Genomic DNA, 16,577 nt, shown 5'->3' on the forward strand with positions numbered 1-16,577 from the left:
TCCTAACTACGATCCAATAAGCATTTGTTAGACTTATTTGTGAGGTTTAAAACAAAGACAAAATAAAAAAGAGATCTTGACCACAAGGACCTTAAATCAAATATTTAAGACAGTAGAGGAAATAAGAGACTACAGGTACATGCCATATAGGCCTATAGCAAAACAAAAACAGGACAACAAATTAGGTATATTTGCAAAATAATTTGATTTTTATGCACTGAATTGGCCTTCCCAGAACAAATCGTTCATACAGTAGTATCAAAAAACAAAACAAAAACAAACAAAAAAAAAACCCTTACCTTCCATTACAAAAGAGAAAAAAGTTTCTCTAAATGAAATCTGTGATCTGAATACAAGCATCTCCCAGAGCCCAATATCATTCCACGTATTTTTTGTTAAACTTTGTATGTACGTACCCGATCAAAAGGGATGCTGTACTTCTTCAAGATGGAGGGAGAGATGAGAGTCATCTTGTGACGGAGAAAGGCATCACATCCCTGAGAACTGCCAGGGAAAAACCCTGGGAATAAAGAAAAAGAAGGTATCATCAGTATAGTCAGCTGTCCTAACCAGGAATAATTCATAATCCATGTTCAAAGGTCATAAATAAACAGAAGTAGGGAAAAGCTTTTGAATAAGAAAAATATCCATCTCTAGCCTTCCTCTTAGGAGAGAGATGATGAAAAAGGTGAGATTTTTGAAAGACTCATTTATATTTTAGAAGAGAGAGTAGTCAGAAGAAGCCATATAAGGACACTATTAATGTGTAGCAGATATTTATATGACATTTTAAAGAGAAGCTTATTGATTTGACTAAAGGCCTGAAGGATCCCTCCCCAAAACCCTGTGATGTAAGTACAATAAATATCAATATCCCCATTTTATAAGAGAGGAAACAGGTTCAGAGAAGTTACATAATCTGATCCTAGAGTGTCAGAAGTAGGGTTTGAATTCAGGCTTCTCCCAGTTTCATGCCATAGGAGGTAACACTTAAACTGAAAATGATGACAATAGCAATGTTATGATGTTGCTTTTCCTAAACATCATTATTGACATAGTAATCTCTAGTACAGTATCTTTCCATCAACTGATATGGTCCAACTCTCAACTACAGACTTAATCTTTAACTAGATTTTCCTTTCTATGTATGTATGTAACACATTTTCTTTTCTATTGTATTTATTTACCTGTTTCTAAAACTTCTAATTAGATTATAAGCTCATCAAAAAGAAGGGTCTTTTTTTTGTATTCATTTTTGTCTCACTAACAAATAAAATAGTACTTTGACCACAATAGAGACTTTTAAAAAGTGTTTATTAAATTTGAACTTATTAAACATATGACTATGGCTTGAAAAAGTTTAAAGATGTATTCAAATATGGATCTTTCCCTCCATAGGTATAAAAGTACATTAGCCTAAGACTATTAATTGGTTTTGCAAAAACAGTAGAAAACAATAATCAGCAGTTCATAAAATCATGGTGGGGTTTGTATCACAATGTACCACACTGGTCTGGTTGTTTCTTCCAAATTGAGTTTATATGGAGATTATGACCAACAAATTGTATTATTTTTTCAGTATGCACCTATATATTGTTATCACTTAAAAAGGAGAAATTTGGAGAGTATCTTCTATATTTGAACTATGATCTCATGGGCAACAGTACTATTTTCTTGGACCTCGATTTTAGAGTCTTTTCAAGTTACAGTCAAATTCAGGTATGATTAGCCTACTCCCAAACCTCCACCTATACGTCCACAAAAGCTTGCAAAATACTAAGAAGAGAAGAGAGAATAAACATTTGTTTATATAGGTCTGGCACTGGGCTAAGCACTTTACAAATCTCATTTGTTCTTTACAACATTCCCAAGGCAAGGGGCTGCTATTATCCTCATTTTATAGATGACATGGAAACTGTGATAAACAGAAATGATGAAACAAAATGATTGCTAGCAATTACTAAGATCTCATTTGAACTTAGGACTTTCTGATTCCTGGACTAGTGCTTTCTCCACTGTGCTACCTAACAGCCATGAAAATGACTCTTTCTAGGCAAGTATAATACCGACTAAATACCTATAGTATGTACATAAGATAAATTTTAGCTGGTCTTCTCTAGTCTACCTCTATACCAGGACTACTTAAAATTTTTTCCACTCACAACCCCTTTTTGTCTGAGAAATTTTTACATAGCCTCACATATATAGCTACATAAAGTAGGTATCCAAATCAAACATTTACTGAAAATAAACCATAACTTCATGGACCCCCACATACAGTCACACAATGGAGTCACAACCCATAGTTGTGAAGAAGCTTTACTTATACCACTACTTGGAGTTCCCTTAAGATAGCAAAGTATAATTCAATCACAAGATTCCTCTTTCCCCCCCTAATTTTAAAAATTACATCAAAAACAAATAAACAAATACAATCAAATCTGAAACTCAAACCAACTCACAATACAAGATCACAATCCAAGTTTTCCTGTCTAATACAGGAAAAAAAATCTAAAAAGACTTTTAAAAAAAGAAATAGAAATTACAGCTTCAAAAATACTTAACCAAAAAGTAAAGCACCCAATTTTATTAAAAAAAAAAAAATACAAGTAGAGGAAGAGGTTGAAGGGGATTAGAAAGGAGTCCCTCCCTTGCACCTTGGCTATTTGCTGTTATGGAAACCCAGGACTTGATGAATTAGGGACTCGATGAATTAAACACATGAGGCAGTGTAGCAGAAATGAAATTATAAGCTAGGCTAAGTGTTAAAGGGAGAGGGGAAGAGAATGGAACTGCCCTAGAAACAATCATAAGGTTCTTGCTACTTTTCCTCCATCTTCCTTTCTATCCCCCTGCCTTTAAGCTTCCCTTCTGCCAAGAGTGAATTACAAGCCTATTCCTTAAAGGAACAGAAATTCCTGTTTTCCCATCACATTCCCTCACCCTACTTAAAAAGTTTCTAAAGAGACCCTAGAATCACTGGAGAAGAAGGTAGGGTTGTGAAGGGGAGAGGAGAGAAAGCTTTTCTATGGGCTTTTATTGATCCTAGTCACCCTCTACTAACACAGAATATGGACATTATATATCTCTACTTACAGAACCACTATGGATTTAGGGTTAGAATAAACTTATCCACAAATGCCCATGGTCCACTAGGTGCAATACTAGCAAGCCAGTATCACCAAGAGAAGTTTCTAGACAAAAGCACAGGGCACTAGTCTCAGACAGTATATGTACATGGGGGGAGTCGGGGGGGGGGGGAGGGGGCTTTATCCAATTATTATCCAGATTTATCCAAATTAGGTAATGAAAAGGAAAGTGTGTGTGTGTGTGTGTGTGTGTGTGTGTGTGTGTGTGTGTGAAGGAGAATATTTTCAATCTTGGAGAATCAATCTGATTGATGAGATATAATAAGGATGTTTTAGAAAGGGCAAAAGATTACTGAATCCACCAACTTTTTTGTACTAAAAGCATTTCAATTAGAATTATGACTGCCTGCCACCCAGCTCGTTGTCCTTCTCTGCAGTTTCTCTTTTTAATGCACAGTTTAAGTGGCTCCCATTAAAGCTACTAATAAAGAAGCACATTTTAAGTGATTAGCACCAATAACATGGTAACATATTAATGTTCTCTCCATGGGCTCCACAACTCTCCCAGTGAGCCCATTTATAGCTAAGCTATTCATTTTCCATATTAATTGCAAACTCATTTCACTGAATCTCTGTATATTATAGTCCAATGAAGCAGGGCAAGAAAAGTTTACAAAGAACATTTACAAAGAGAGCTTTGTTTTAACTTCTCAAAATGATTTGACTGTTCTTTTTCTAAAAAACAAAGCCTTGAAAAAGTTAATCCAAATAGAAGGCTACTGAAATCACTTTTAAGTGGGAATTTTCACTACCTCATTCACTTTGCATTTCCCAAATAAAATCTATAGCATCTTTCTTTGGCACTGGAATCTCCTCAAAGAAACTACAATCAAATCATCTGAGTACTAGATTAAACAATTCAAAGAGGGCAGAAAATGAGTTTAGAATCAGGGAAAAGGGAAGAACTAAGGAAAAAAGAGCTTCAGGAAGAAGTATTGAGTCTTAATGATAGAGGGCATGTCTCCACTCACACCTATTATTAGACAGGAGAGAAGGAGTTCATTCCAGGCAAAGATGGTATACTATATATGGAGGTAGAAAGCTATTGGAAAAGAATAAAGAGCAAAGTTTCTTAAATTGTGAGTCACGACCCCATATGGGATTATATAATTGAATGTGAAGGGTCATGAAAAATTTGGCAACAATAAAAGCTATGAAATATTTCACCAAGATTTAATTCTTTATGTAAAAATTAACAAGCATATCCATCTCATTAGTGTACAACTTTGCTTTCATCTCTAATAAATGGTAAAATTATATATATATATGTATATATATAACAAAAAATTATTTTAAAATAAATTTCTTTATGATTTATTATCAGTAAATGTTTAATTTGTATACCTATTTCATATACTTATATGCCTGGGGTCACAAAAAAATTCCTTGGGTTGTGAGGAGAAAAAGTTTAAAATGCCCTGGTGCAGGCTAGCTCATTTTTACACAGGAAGTCTAGAAAGAGACAAGGGAGGACACTGAAAAGAAAGGAAAGGAGCATTTATTAACCATGTACTACTACTAAAGAAGCCCTGATATAAAAAAGAGAAAATGCTTAAAAGAAAAAAAAAATCTTAGAATCTAAATCTGTGTTCAGCTTCTCACCAGCTGTATGAATTTGGACCTTCTCTAGATCTGAATTTCCTCAGCTGTAAAATGAAGAAGAGAAGATGTTTTCAATAACCCATAAGGTCCTTAACTAGTGTAAAATTTACTTTTAAAAAATGAAAATGGCAATTTGTAAGATCTTGACTTAAAAAAAGTTTTTTTGAGTAGGTAAACAAAAAACAAATTGCTTTACTTAAATCTCAATGGATCCCAGGAAGAATTAATATAGCTGGCTTCTCAATGTCACTTCACCATAAATTTTGAGTCCCTTTCTCTCCTATTTATTCATTTAATCCAAAAAGAGAAAAGGATAAGGCTTCATGAACTAAGAACTGATTGGCACAAGGGGAAAAATATATTTTTAATCTAATCTATATTTCAAATAGGAAAAAAAAAATCAGCTGATGGAATAAATGGCTATCTGGTAATAAAATTTGCAATGCACAGAGATGCATATCACCAAAAATTTTAATAGACCTTGTAACTTATGCCCTCTTCAGTTGGTGAGTTCAGAAGCAAATTTTGTTGAAGAATGTTCAGAAAGCCATAAAAATGTCATCTGTGTTAAAGAGTCTGTGACTTTGTTATGCTAGTTTCCTTTAATTGTTCTGCCTCAGTTTCCCTGAATTGTTCTGCCTCAGTTCCTTGAATTGTTCCACCTCAGTCCCACTGGTTGCAACTCCCTTTCCTGACCATTAGGACTGATATAAATTAGGGCTGGGAGGCCTGACCACTAGCATTCCATTGAACCATAAACACAGATGGTTAATCTCAGATAAGGGGAGGGGGGATTATCTCCTATCTCACACTGAGTGGCTCCTAGCCTTTCCCAACTTATCAGGATTTATGAACCTTCTTTACCCCCAACCTGTCAGAACAGAATTATGGTCCTTCCTGGAAGTTCCTGCTCACCAGAATTCTAACCCCACCCTGCTTTGTTTTCCTGATCACTGGTGCCCTATAAGAATCCCTGGAATTCATCACTCACTGCTGGATACTTTGAGACGCGAGTCCAATTCAGTTGCTGGGGGTAATATAGATCCTGTTTTGACCCCAGGCCAATATCTCCTTCTAAATGAAATGTTTAAAACTCTCTAATCTCTATCTTGCCTCAGTTTCTCTGGCATTACAATTTCTCTTCTAGAAAGACTCAACTTGACAAAGAACCTACTGATTGAGATTAAAAGGTACATCAGCTTTCAGAAAAGCTTGGAAAACTTTCATGAACTGATTCTGAGTGAAATAAGAACCAGAAGAACATTATACACAGTAACACCAAGATTATATTATGATCAACTATAATAGACTTAGCTCTTCTCAGCAATGTGGTGATCCAATACAATTCCATTAGATTTGTTTTAGCTTCTCAAAATGATTTGACTGTTCTTTTTCTAAAAAACAAAGCCATCCACATCCAAAGAGAAAACTATGAAGACTGAATGTGGATTAAATCATACTATTTTCATCTTTTTGTTTGTTTGCTTTTTCCTTCTTGTGTTTTTCCCCCTTTGGGTCTGATTTTTCTTGCACAACAGGACAAATACATGGAAACATATCTAAAATTATTGTACATGTATATAACCTATATCACCATTGTTTTCTATCTTAGGGAGAGGAGAAATAAGGTAGAAAAAATTTGGAACTCAAAATCTTACAAAAATGAATGTTAAAAACTAGCTTTATATGTAATAGGAAAAATAAAATATTATTAAATAAAAAAAAATCTTAATTGAATCAATGATGGGGAGATGGAGAGGATACACACAAGCACACAAGAGGGCAGGTAGCACATCTTAATAACTAAATTCTCCATCCTCACCTCCACAGCTGGCTTCCTTCTCTTCCTTTAAATCCTATTTAAAATACTATCTCATACAGGAAGCCTTTCTAGATCTCCCTTAATTCTAGTGCCTTCCCCCTTTTTATTACCTTTCATTATTTTACAAACACATAGTTGTTTGCATGTTGTCTCCTCCATTAGACTGTGAGCTTCTTTTACTTTTCTAAGTATCTTCAGGAGTAAGTTCTTAATAAACAATTATTGACTGACTGAATGAATTTATGATGATCAGGCAACATAAAATCCATGCCAACTTTATAATAGAGATAAGATTCGATAAGATTTGCAAGAGTTCTGCTTTGAGAGTCCAGAGTCATCTCTATAAGACATTATATAAGAATCTGAATAGAGTAAAATGTTACTTTATTATGAGGTCAGCTATCATTCATCATGAATATACCAGTTCACAAAACTATTATTGAAAATTCTTTGCAAACTATACAGCAGAAATGAAAAATTATAAACAGAGAAATAAAAAGCTATTTCAAGGAAATAGGTATTGGGTTTTTTTACTCCAAACTACCTTCAGTTCAAGTTTCATATTGTGAGCATATATGGAACAAAGACCACAAGTTGGCCAGGAAAAAAACTCTTCCAGTAACAGAAACAATGTGAATACTTCATGAATATTGAATACTGATAGGCAAATATAAAGACAGTCAGGGAAAATGGAGGTCATCTCTAAATGGCATCTAAATCACTGGATTTAACATTTTCCTTAGGTATTAACAAGCTGCCATTTTAATTGTTATAAGTACTACAACCTAGCTCCTCACTACATCTTACTGGATTAGGGACTTTTATAATGCAGGTTAATCAGCAGATATTATAAAAAGGCAAGAGGTTTGGATATTTAATAAATGAGGCACCATAATCCTCAAATAAGCAACAGTTTATTGTAGTCAAATGGGAAGAAGATGCAAAAATTCAACCCAGAAAAAGGTTGTTTTAACCACTCCCTCCCTTTTCAGATACATATTTTAATGATGGCTGCATTTGAAGTCAGAGAATCTAAGGAGAAATACAAGCTTGACAATCATTACTTCTCCGAGTCTCAATTTTCTTATTTATAAAAACAGCTAGCCTAGATGGCTTCTCCAGACTCTGTTTAGCTATAAACCTATTCTTCCTCAATCCTTGTTGCCTAAAGATTCTATAAGATTCAATGAGAACAAGTGGAAACACATTCTCAGTGACTACAGTGGAATTTTGTGAAGACTATTACATTATAGGGAAGAAAAAGTACAGAACCAGAGGGAAAATAGTCACTGCCTTCATGGAGTGTATAGTAGAGAAAGGAGAATATCATCACCACAGAAATATATACAAACACACAATGCATTAGACAGGTGATAAGACAAAATATTATATTATCTGAGATCTAGAAAGAAGAGCTTTGCTAACTTCCCTCAAATGCCTTCTGCCACTATCTCCATCTCACATGAAATGATGGTCCCCCTCCTTGACAAAGCAAATCCTTCTACATTAACAAGTAATCCCATTCCATCCTGTCTTCTCCAGAAGATTGTCTCTCATTTCCTTTCCTCCCAATAAGCTTCAATCTCTCCTTATCTACTGGCTGTTTCTACACTGCTTACAAAGATGCCCAAGTCTTTCTCAGAGTTAAAAATCTCTCTAAATCTCTCTACCCCTATTAATTATCATCTCTATTTCTGTTTCCTTTCACAGATAACATCTTTGAGAAAGGCATCTACAAAAAGGGCCTCTGCTTTCCTCTCAACATCTTTGTCAGTCTTGTTTCCAATCTCATCAATCAAATGAAACAGACTTTTTAACTGCCTGATCCAATAGCCTTCCCTCACCTTTGACATCTCTCTTCTCTCTAGGCTTTCATAATACTACTTCCCTGGTTATCCTTCTGCCTGTCTGGCCGGGGCTCCTCAACCTTTCCTGTATTTTCATCCAGGTTGCTCCTGATATCTGTGGGAATTCTGTCCTAAGGTTCTTTCTTGTGTCCTCTTCTCCCTTTATACTATTTTGCTGGGTAATTTCATCAGTTTCTGTGGATTCAATTATTAGCTGATGATTATTAAGTCCATTTTTTTAGCCCTAATCTTTCTGAAGACCTCTAGTATCCCATCTCCAACTGCCTTTTGAACATTTCAAACTCAAAGTCCTGTTATATTACCTTTCTCTAAAAAATTTCTTCTCTAATTTTCATATTATCTTTCCAGTCACAAAGGATCATGCTCTAAAACAAGAATTCTTAATCTACAGCCTATGGACACTCAAGAAATCCAATAGAGATTTCAAAAGATCTGGGAATTTGAAAAAGGAAAATTTTCTTTATATTTTTGCTAACTTGGCATTTCTTTCAATTATGACTATAGAAACCAAACATCCTTCTAAGAAGTGTCATAGAGAATATTTTAGGTGTTTAGGGAGAACCAGCACCTCTGTATGAGGGGTTGCCAAGCCTTTCTGAAAGCTACTCATCCATCTTTGGTGTCTACCTGTCACCTATCTCTCACTTTCGGCTTCAAGAAACTATAGTATGCACAGAGGCCATACAACAGTAAAACTATCTCACAGATGGACTAAACCAAATGAAGGGTAATCAACAGGCCTGAAAATCATCAATAACTTAGGAGTTGTCTACCCCAAGAATGTAAAAATTTCCCCTAGTAGAATAGGTGGGTGAGAATGATTTGTCCCAATGGTCATGAAAGTAGCCAAAGTCACCCACTACATCATGGGTCATCAACAATCATTCTGACTTTTCTTTTTTCTTTATGGTGAAGCAACTGGGGTTAAGTGACTTGCCCAGGGTTACACAGCTAGTAAGTGTTAAGTCTGAGGCTGGATTTGAACACAGGTCCTCCTGACTTCAGAGCTGGTACTCTATCCGCTGGGCTATCCAGCTACCCTTTCATTTTGACTTTTGATCTGCCACTGGACTTTGATGACTCAGGAAGAGGAGCGTGGTGATGACTTTGTACAATTCTGCCTGACTTAAATCCAATTCACACATAAGTCAAGGTGTCACCCCCTTGATATCACTGGTGCTCTTTGAAATCAAGGACAAACAACAGACTTCATCATGTTGCCAAAGGGGTTACATGACAGAAGAAAAAGTTAAGAACTTCTACCCTTAAAGGCAAAAGGATAGCTATGCTATTTGGGGACAAGAACTTTTGAGTTAAGAGATTTTTTTTTTAATAACAAGGAATATATCCTTTACTATTTTTTGGCTTATGGAAGGGACTACTAGCTTAATTATAAGTACTTAAGTTACTTTAACAATAAGTTAAGTACTTTAACAACCACTGTTTATAAAATTTCCCCCTAACTAGGCCTGATCATTCAGACCACTTATAAAATATCAAGGTATATTGCCTTTGTCCTGAATGACCTATATCAACACCCCCTGTACTATGTGATATAGGGAAAGCATGGTGGTGATACTTAAAGCAATTTAAATGGTTACTTGTTATAAGTTCAGAAAACAAAGCAAGTAATGGTTCTGAATCCATTTAGTGAGTAAGCTTTCCTGGTTGTCTGCTTTATTCAGCAGAATTTGTAGAGGGCCGCAGATAGCGGGGAACTCTGGAAAGGTATAAGCTCCTTCAACCCAGAGGGAACCTGCTGACAAGTCTGGTTTGGATCGCCCTCTATGTTGTGGGCAATCAAAAGTTCCATGTTCTAGAGTTCAGAATTAGGATGGCCTACTTTCATTGTCCATTTATTTTTGGTAGAGCTTCCTTCCCTCCAATCTCCTTATTTAAAGGATGGCAAAGTCCCAAATGGTTACGAAGCACACCTCTGTTACTTAATCAACCCTACATAAGAATAAAAAATCAGTACTAGCTATTACATTCTGTTTGATTATTTTTTAAAATTTAAATATATGACCTAGTTTTTCAATGATATAGCATTAAATCCTAGGCAAGCTGCCATATTCTGGATGAGGGAAGCAGTATTCAAAAGAAATACTGAATGACTGACCTATTTCTTAGTACCATTAATTCACATATGACTGCCACAAATTTTCTAATTTTTTAAAAATTAAACTATATAAAGTTGATGTTATCCAATTTTTACAAAAGTGGAATAGAGCTCTCTCCCTATTCTCAAGATCAAGCAAGCTAATGATGTTGGTTATCAGCCCTGCTGGCACTTTATCTTGGCTTTCTGGAAGATTCAACTCAATTGTTACTGCTTTCCCATCCAAGGTGCATTGCACTTGTTTTTCATGTCTCTTATATTTTTTTTTGCAGGGTGTCTCAGCAGTCTTTACATTCATTTTGCTTCCCCTGATAAAATGTAAGATCCTCAAGGGTAGGGATTATTTTATTTTTCCTTTGTATCCTCAGCACTTTGCAGAATGCCTACCATAGAGTAGGGTTTAAAAAATATTTATTTATCAAATTGTATTCTCCCATTACCCATCTGGTAAAAGGTGCTTAGAGCCTAAACTAGAGTGGTAACCATAGTAATAAAGAGAAAACGTTAGAAAGATGATACTGAGGATTTTCAAGAACTGACAAATAATTGGATAAAGGGTGAAGGCGACAACTTGCAAGGTTAAAAGGATAGTTGGTCTAACTACTAGAGATCTAAGACTTTCCCTCCTTGTCCCAGTTGACCAATGGAAACAGCCTGGCCATCTGCCTAGCTCCAGATCAAGCACTAAATGATCCTTCATCTTTCATGTACTAAACCTTCCTTTTTAGTATCCCTCCCCTCACCTTAGAGTTCCTCCCACTATCTTACTCCTTTTCCTCACAGTTTCTGTGTTCCCTTCCACTTAGCTTATTCCTTCCTTTTTCACTTTTCCCTTCCCACTTTTCAATGAGGTGGGAGAAGTTTCACCATAAATTGAATATGTCTAAAATTTTTCTCTTAAAGCCAATTCTGATGGCAGTAAGATACCTACTATATTCATCCCCTCCATTCTTTCTCTCAGATATAATAGGTTTCCTTTGCCTCTTTGTGAGATGTAGTACCCCCACTTTACCCTTTTTCTGGTACAATGTCCTTTCCACCTCTAGTTTCTAGAACAAAGTATACATGTATTCTTTATACATCTTTATAGCAGAAATATAGTTCCCAAGATTTCGTTCTATATTTGTAGATCAAACTTTTTGTTAAGTTCTGGTTTTTTCATCAAAAATAGGTGAAATTCGCTTATTTCGTTGAATGTCCATCTTCTTCCCTGGAAAAAGAAGCTCATTCTGGCTGGGTAAGTTATTTTTGGTTGCATACCAAGTTCCTTAGTCTTTCGGAATATCACATTCCAGGCCCTTCGATCTTTTAATGTGGACACTGCTAGATCCTGGGTGATCCTTATTGTGGCTCCTTTATATTGGAGTTGGATTTTTCTAGCCGCTTGCAGAATTTTTTCCTTCATCTGAGGGTTTTGGCATATTTCTTGGTGTTTTGATTTTAGGATCCCTTTCAGTAGGTGATTGATGAATTCTTTCAATGTCTATTTTACCCTCTGTTTTTATGACTTCTAGGCAGTTCTCTTTGATAATTTCCTGGAAAATAGTGTCCAGGCTCTTTTTTTCATCACATTTTTCTGGGAATCCAATAATTCTCAAATTGTCTCTCCTGGATCTATTTTCCAGGTCTGTTGTTTTCCCAAGAAGGTATTTCACATTTTTTTCCATTGTTTGATTTTTTTGGTTTTGCTTGACTGATTCTTGTTGTCTCCTCGAGTCATTCAATTCCATTTGTTTAATTCTGATTTTCAAGGAAGTATTTTCTTCACTCACTTTTTAAATATCTTTTTCTAATTGTTCAATTGAGTTTTAAAAACTCAGTGAGTTGTTTTGTTCTATGGAATTTTTTTCCATTTCACCAATTTTATTTTTTAGAGAGCTATTTTATTTTGTTTCCAGTTCACTAATTCTATTTTTCAACGATTTGATTTCTTTGTCCACTCTGTCTTTAAATGTGTGGGATGACTTCACCAGACTCTCTTGCCAAGCTTCCCTTTTCTTTTCCCATTTTTCTTCTAGCTCTCTTGTGAGAGCTTTTTTAATTTCTTCTATGAGATTCATCTGTGCTGAGGGCCAGATATTATCGTCCTTTGGAGTTTAAGCTGGAGACAGTCTGTTGTTAGTCTCCTCAGGGTTTAGAGTCTGCTCGCTATCCTTATAGAAGCTGTCAATGGTTAAGGCCTATTTCAATTTTTTGCTCATTTTGTCAGAGAAGAAACAAAGACAAACTAGCAAAGAAAAAAAGAAAAACAAAACAAAAAAAAAAATCTGCTTTCTTTTTTGGGCTGGGTGGTGTTACAGAGCTTCCTCTACAGACTGCAGGGGGGCAGCAGCAAGGCCCTACTAGGACAGCGAGGGCTGTGCTGCACCTGAGCTCTGAGAGTCCGAGAGCATGCTGAAACACTGTGGGGGAGGGGTGGCCAGGTCCCAAGAGACTCCAGCTATTCTGGGTTGTATTCTTCACCCCCGGTGTTTTTAGCTTCTCTGCTTGTCTTACTGGCTTGCTGCCAGGGCAAAGTATCCAATCCTGTAACAAAGCTCTCCCCGCAGAGATGGCTGAGATTACACCCCACCTGGCTCTGGTCTGCTCGGCTGTGAGCTGCCTGCCGGGCTCTCGCTGCCACTGTCTGCCCTCAGCCTGTGCAGATCTAAAACTGCCCCTGCCCTTGAGCAAAAACAGACCTTTCCTGGTGAATTTCAAGGATGTCTTCTCTTGGTAACTATTTGTGAGGTTTTTTCAGTCAAGCATTAATTCAGATGTTTGTAATGAAATGAATTCTGAGGGAAAACGTGGAGTTTACGTAGCTATGTGCCTTCTCTCTAAAGCCGGAAGTCCCTAAACTTTCCTTTATATGTTGTATCCCTCAATGAGAATGTGAGCTCTTTGAGAGCAGTAACTATCTCACTTTTTTAATATGTATTTCCAGGGCTTGGTACAGAATACTTAATAAATGCACATAAGTGCTTAGTAACACTTTTCCATTCTATTATTCCATTTCTTATTCTAAAGAAAAGTAATAATTTCCCACGCACCCTAACAAAACTCCCATTTTAATTTTAAATTAAATTAATTTTAAAATTAATTGAATGTCCAAATATATGAACAGGTTCCTGGGCCCATGCAAGCAATGTCAACTTTCTCATCTTTCAAACTATAGCTTTAAAACCTCCACCAAAAGCCTACTACCTTCCCTATTCACCTCCCCTTTGCCCAGTCTCTCCCTTCAAAGAATGAGGGCAATGTACAATTGAGAATGGGTGACCAGTGAAACTCCAACAAGGTTCCTGATAACTGAGATGCTAGCACTGCTCCCACAGTACAAGGCAACCTTTACAATGTATCCTTCATTGCAATTCAGAAGGTCTTTCCTGAACTCTACTAGCACAGGAGCTTACAAAGTATTAAATAGAAGAAAGAATTTCTTTTTCTTTCTTCACTATAGCTTATAAAAATGTTTATCATCATTATACACTTCAACAACGATACTGTATGAGGATGTATTCTGATGGAAGTGGATATCTTCGACAAAGAGAAGATTTAATTCAGTTCCAGTTGATCAATGATGGACAGAAGCAGCTACACCCAAAGAAAAAACATTGGGAAATGAGTGTAAACTGTTTGCATTTTTGTTTTTCTCCCCAGGTTATTTTTACTTTCTGAATCCAATTCTCCCTGTGCAACAAGAGAACTGTTCGGTTCTGCACACATATATTGCATCTAGGATATACTGTTAACATATTTAACATGTATTAAGACTGGTTGCCATCTAGGGGAAGAGGTGGAGGGAGGGAAGAGAAAAGTCAGAACAGAAGTGAGTACAAGGGATAATGTTGTAAAAAATTACTAAGGTATATGTTCTGTCCATAAAAAGTTACAATTTAAAAAAATTGTTTATCATACATTTACTAGCCACGGAATCTTCTGAAATTTTAGATTCTATTTAAGCAAAAAGAGCGGTGATAAAACAATGATGATAGAGAAAATAAATCTGGGCAAAAAGCTTCTCTTATTTTATTTAAGTCTATTCAAAATTTTGCTACCAAGTTATACCCATATCTACTTTGTTTTCCTATTATAAAAATCAAACAAGAAAGGAAGGAAGGAGAAGAAAGAGAAGGAAAGAAGGAAGAAAGGAAGGAAAGAAACCTGAATTTTCTAAACATATGGAGGCCTAAAACCTTTTTTATCACCCACACTAGACTGTTCTCTAGATTCTTTTAGGAATGAATTTATTATCAGTCTAGGCAGAACTCTTAGAAAGTCAAAAACAAAAGCAGAAACCAGACTGAGGCATACTTAGAATTTTTTTATGGTCCCTACTATGACAGACAGGTTGTGTTCAGAGGAGAAGGTATATTTGGCCATAAGGTCAAAGAAATGGTCTTCTTGGTTAGTGAAGGTAGCATAGGTTCCCCTAAGCATTTTAGTTAAGTAACTCAACAATAAAGAATTAACCAACTATCTAGAAGGCTCAAAATAAGATTCCTTCTTCTCCATTCCCACTAATTTGTGCCAAAAACCCCAACCATTATGGATCTAACACTGTGTAAACTACCTTATACAAGAGCTTACAAACTAATTGAATCTGAAATAACTGATGAGTTTTGAACTGATGATAGTAGCATTGTGTGTGTGTGTGTGTGTGTGTGTGTGTGTGTGTGTGTGTGTGTATAGTACATTAAGGTTTACGAATTTCTTTACAAATATCATTTTGTTTGAACCCTCAGAGGTAGATGCTATTGTTATTATTATTTTACTAATGAAGAAATGGAAACAGAATTAGTGACTTTGAAGTGGGAAAGATTCCTATCTTTGATTCCCAGCCCCCCTAGTAAATGTAATTGCCCTTTAACTCACATATCCTGGTCCCTTTCTATTCCAATAGAAGATCTGGGCCTGTCCCAGCCCCACCCTGATCTGAGCCAACTTTGGGGCTACACCTAAAAGCCCCTAGAGCTAAATCTCCTATTATAGAAGGGCCACCCTGGGAACCCTCTCTTTGCAGAGATCCCTAACATATTAGCCATGTCCGGACTCTCTGTCCACTTGGACCCTGTGTCCGGTACCCTCCTTATCTCTACCTTCACCTATCTCCTTACTGCCAAACTCAATAATAAATCTCTTTTAGATTAATAAAAGCTCTCGGGCCAATAAATGCTTTTATTGGGCACTCGAACCACTATATCCTTGCGCCAAATCCAAGGGGGTTGCAGGGGAGCTCTGTTTGACTCCCTGTACCCCAAACCTGCCACTAGACCTCAATTAAACCCTAATTTCATTTAGATACCCCAAATCTAGACCTCAACAACTTGATTGGATCACACAGTTAGTAGTAGATGACTTGGGCTAAATTTGAATTCAAGTCTTCCTGAAGTCCTTCCTAGTTTAGGCCTTCACAGTGTATCCCCTCTTAAACTCCATTCCATCTGAAACATGGTGACATCTAAAATGTCTTGCAATTTCTAGAAACATCAATATGTAGCAACCAATATTAGAGACATAGAAGCTTACCTTTTGCCAGGCGTTCCAGACGTTTACCATGTTCTGGAGGTATGGCATACCTAGAAGAAAAGGGGAAGAGAAAAGCCAGTTATTATTATACTAGCAATCCTCACCATTAATGGAAAGCAAAGTCACCAAAAGACTGGGGACTTAGTTCCAATAAAAAGGAGTAGTGCATTGTTCTCCATTCAGAGAATGACGTATTGAAGCATCAAGTAAGCTCAAGTCAACTACCTTCCCTCAAAACTTTTCCAAATCTGTAGTTTTCAATCAGAGATTTGTTTACTACACATTAACTAAAGGAACAAAACATTTCACTAATGAGAAAGAAATTAAATTTGAAGATAAAATGTTACATTTAGAACAGTTAAGGAAAATGGAAGTTGGAAGATAGTAAATACTCCGCTATTGTTACATGCAAATGCCCCAGGTAGGTTTATGTTTAAGGGATGAATGTGGACTTTGTTTCTGTTCCCCTTAAGAAATAAAGCCTCAGGGGCAGAGAATTCTATCAA

At 36.2% G+C, this 16,577-nt stretch overlaps 1 protein-coding gene across 3 annotated transcripts in view; it reads right to left on the reverse strand.

Moving 5' to 3' along the window:
* KDM4B (lysine demethylase 4B) overlaps positions 1-16,577 on the reverse strand; it is a 282,960-nt gene that overhangs the window by 121,471 nt on the left and 144,912 nt on the right. For all 3 annotated transcript variants that reach the window (XM_051971832.1, XM_051971833.1, XM_051971831.1), the window contains exons 6-7: positions 16,072-16,121; positions 417-520 (exon numbers count right to left, since the gene is read on the reverse strand). In XM_051971832.1, coding sequence (XP_051827792.1) covers positions 417-520; positions 16,072-16,121 — 154 coding nt within the window. The remainder of the gene's footprint in view (positions 1-416; positions 521-16,071; positions 16,122-16,577) is intronic.

The sequence above is a fragment of the Antechinus flavipes genome, chromosome 1 (assembly GCF_016432865.1).
Source record: "Antechinus flavipes isolate AdamAnt ecotype Samford, QLD, Australia chromosome 1, AdamAnt_v2, whole genome shotgun sequence".
Taxonomy (NCBI): Eukaryota; Metazoa; Chordata; class Mammalia; order Dasyuromorphia; family Dasyuridae; genus Antechinus; species Antechinus flavipes.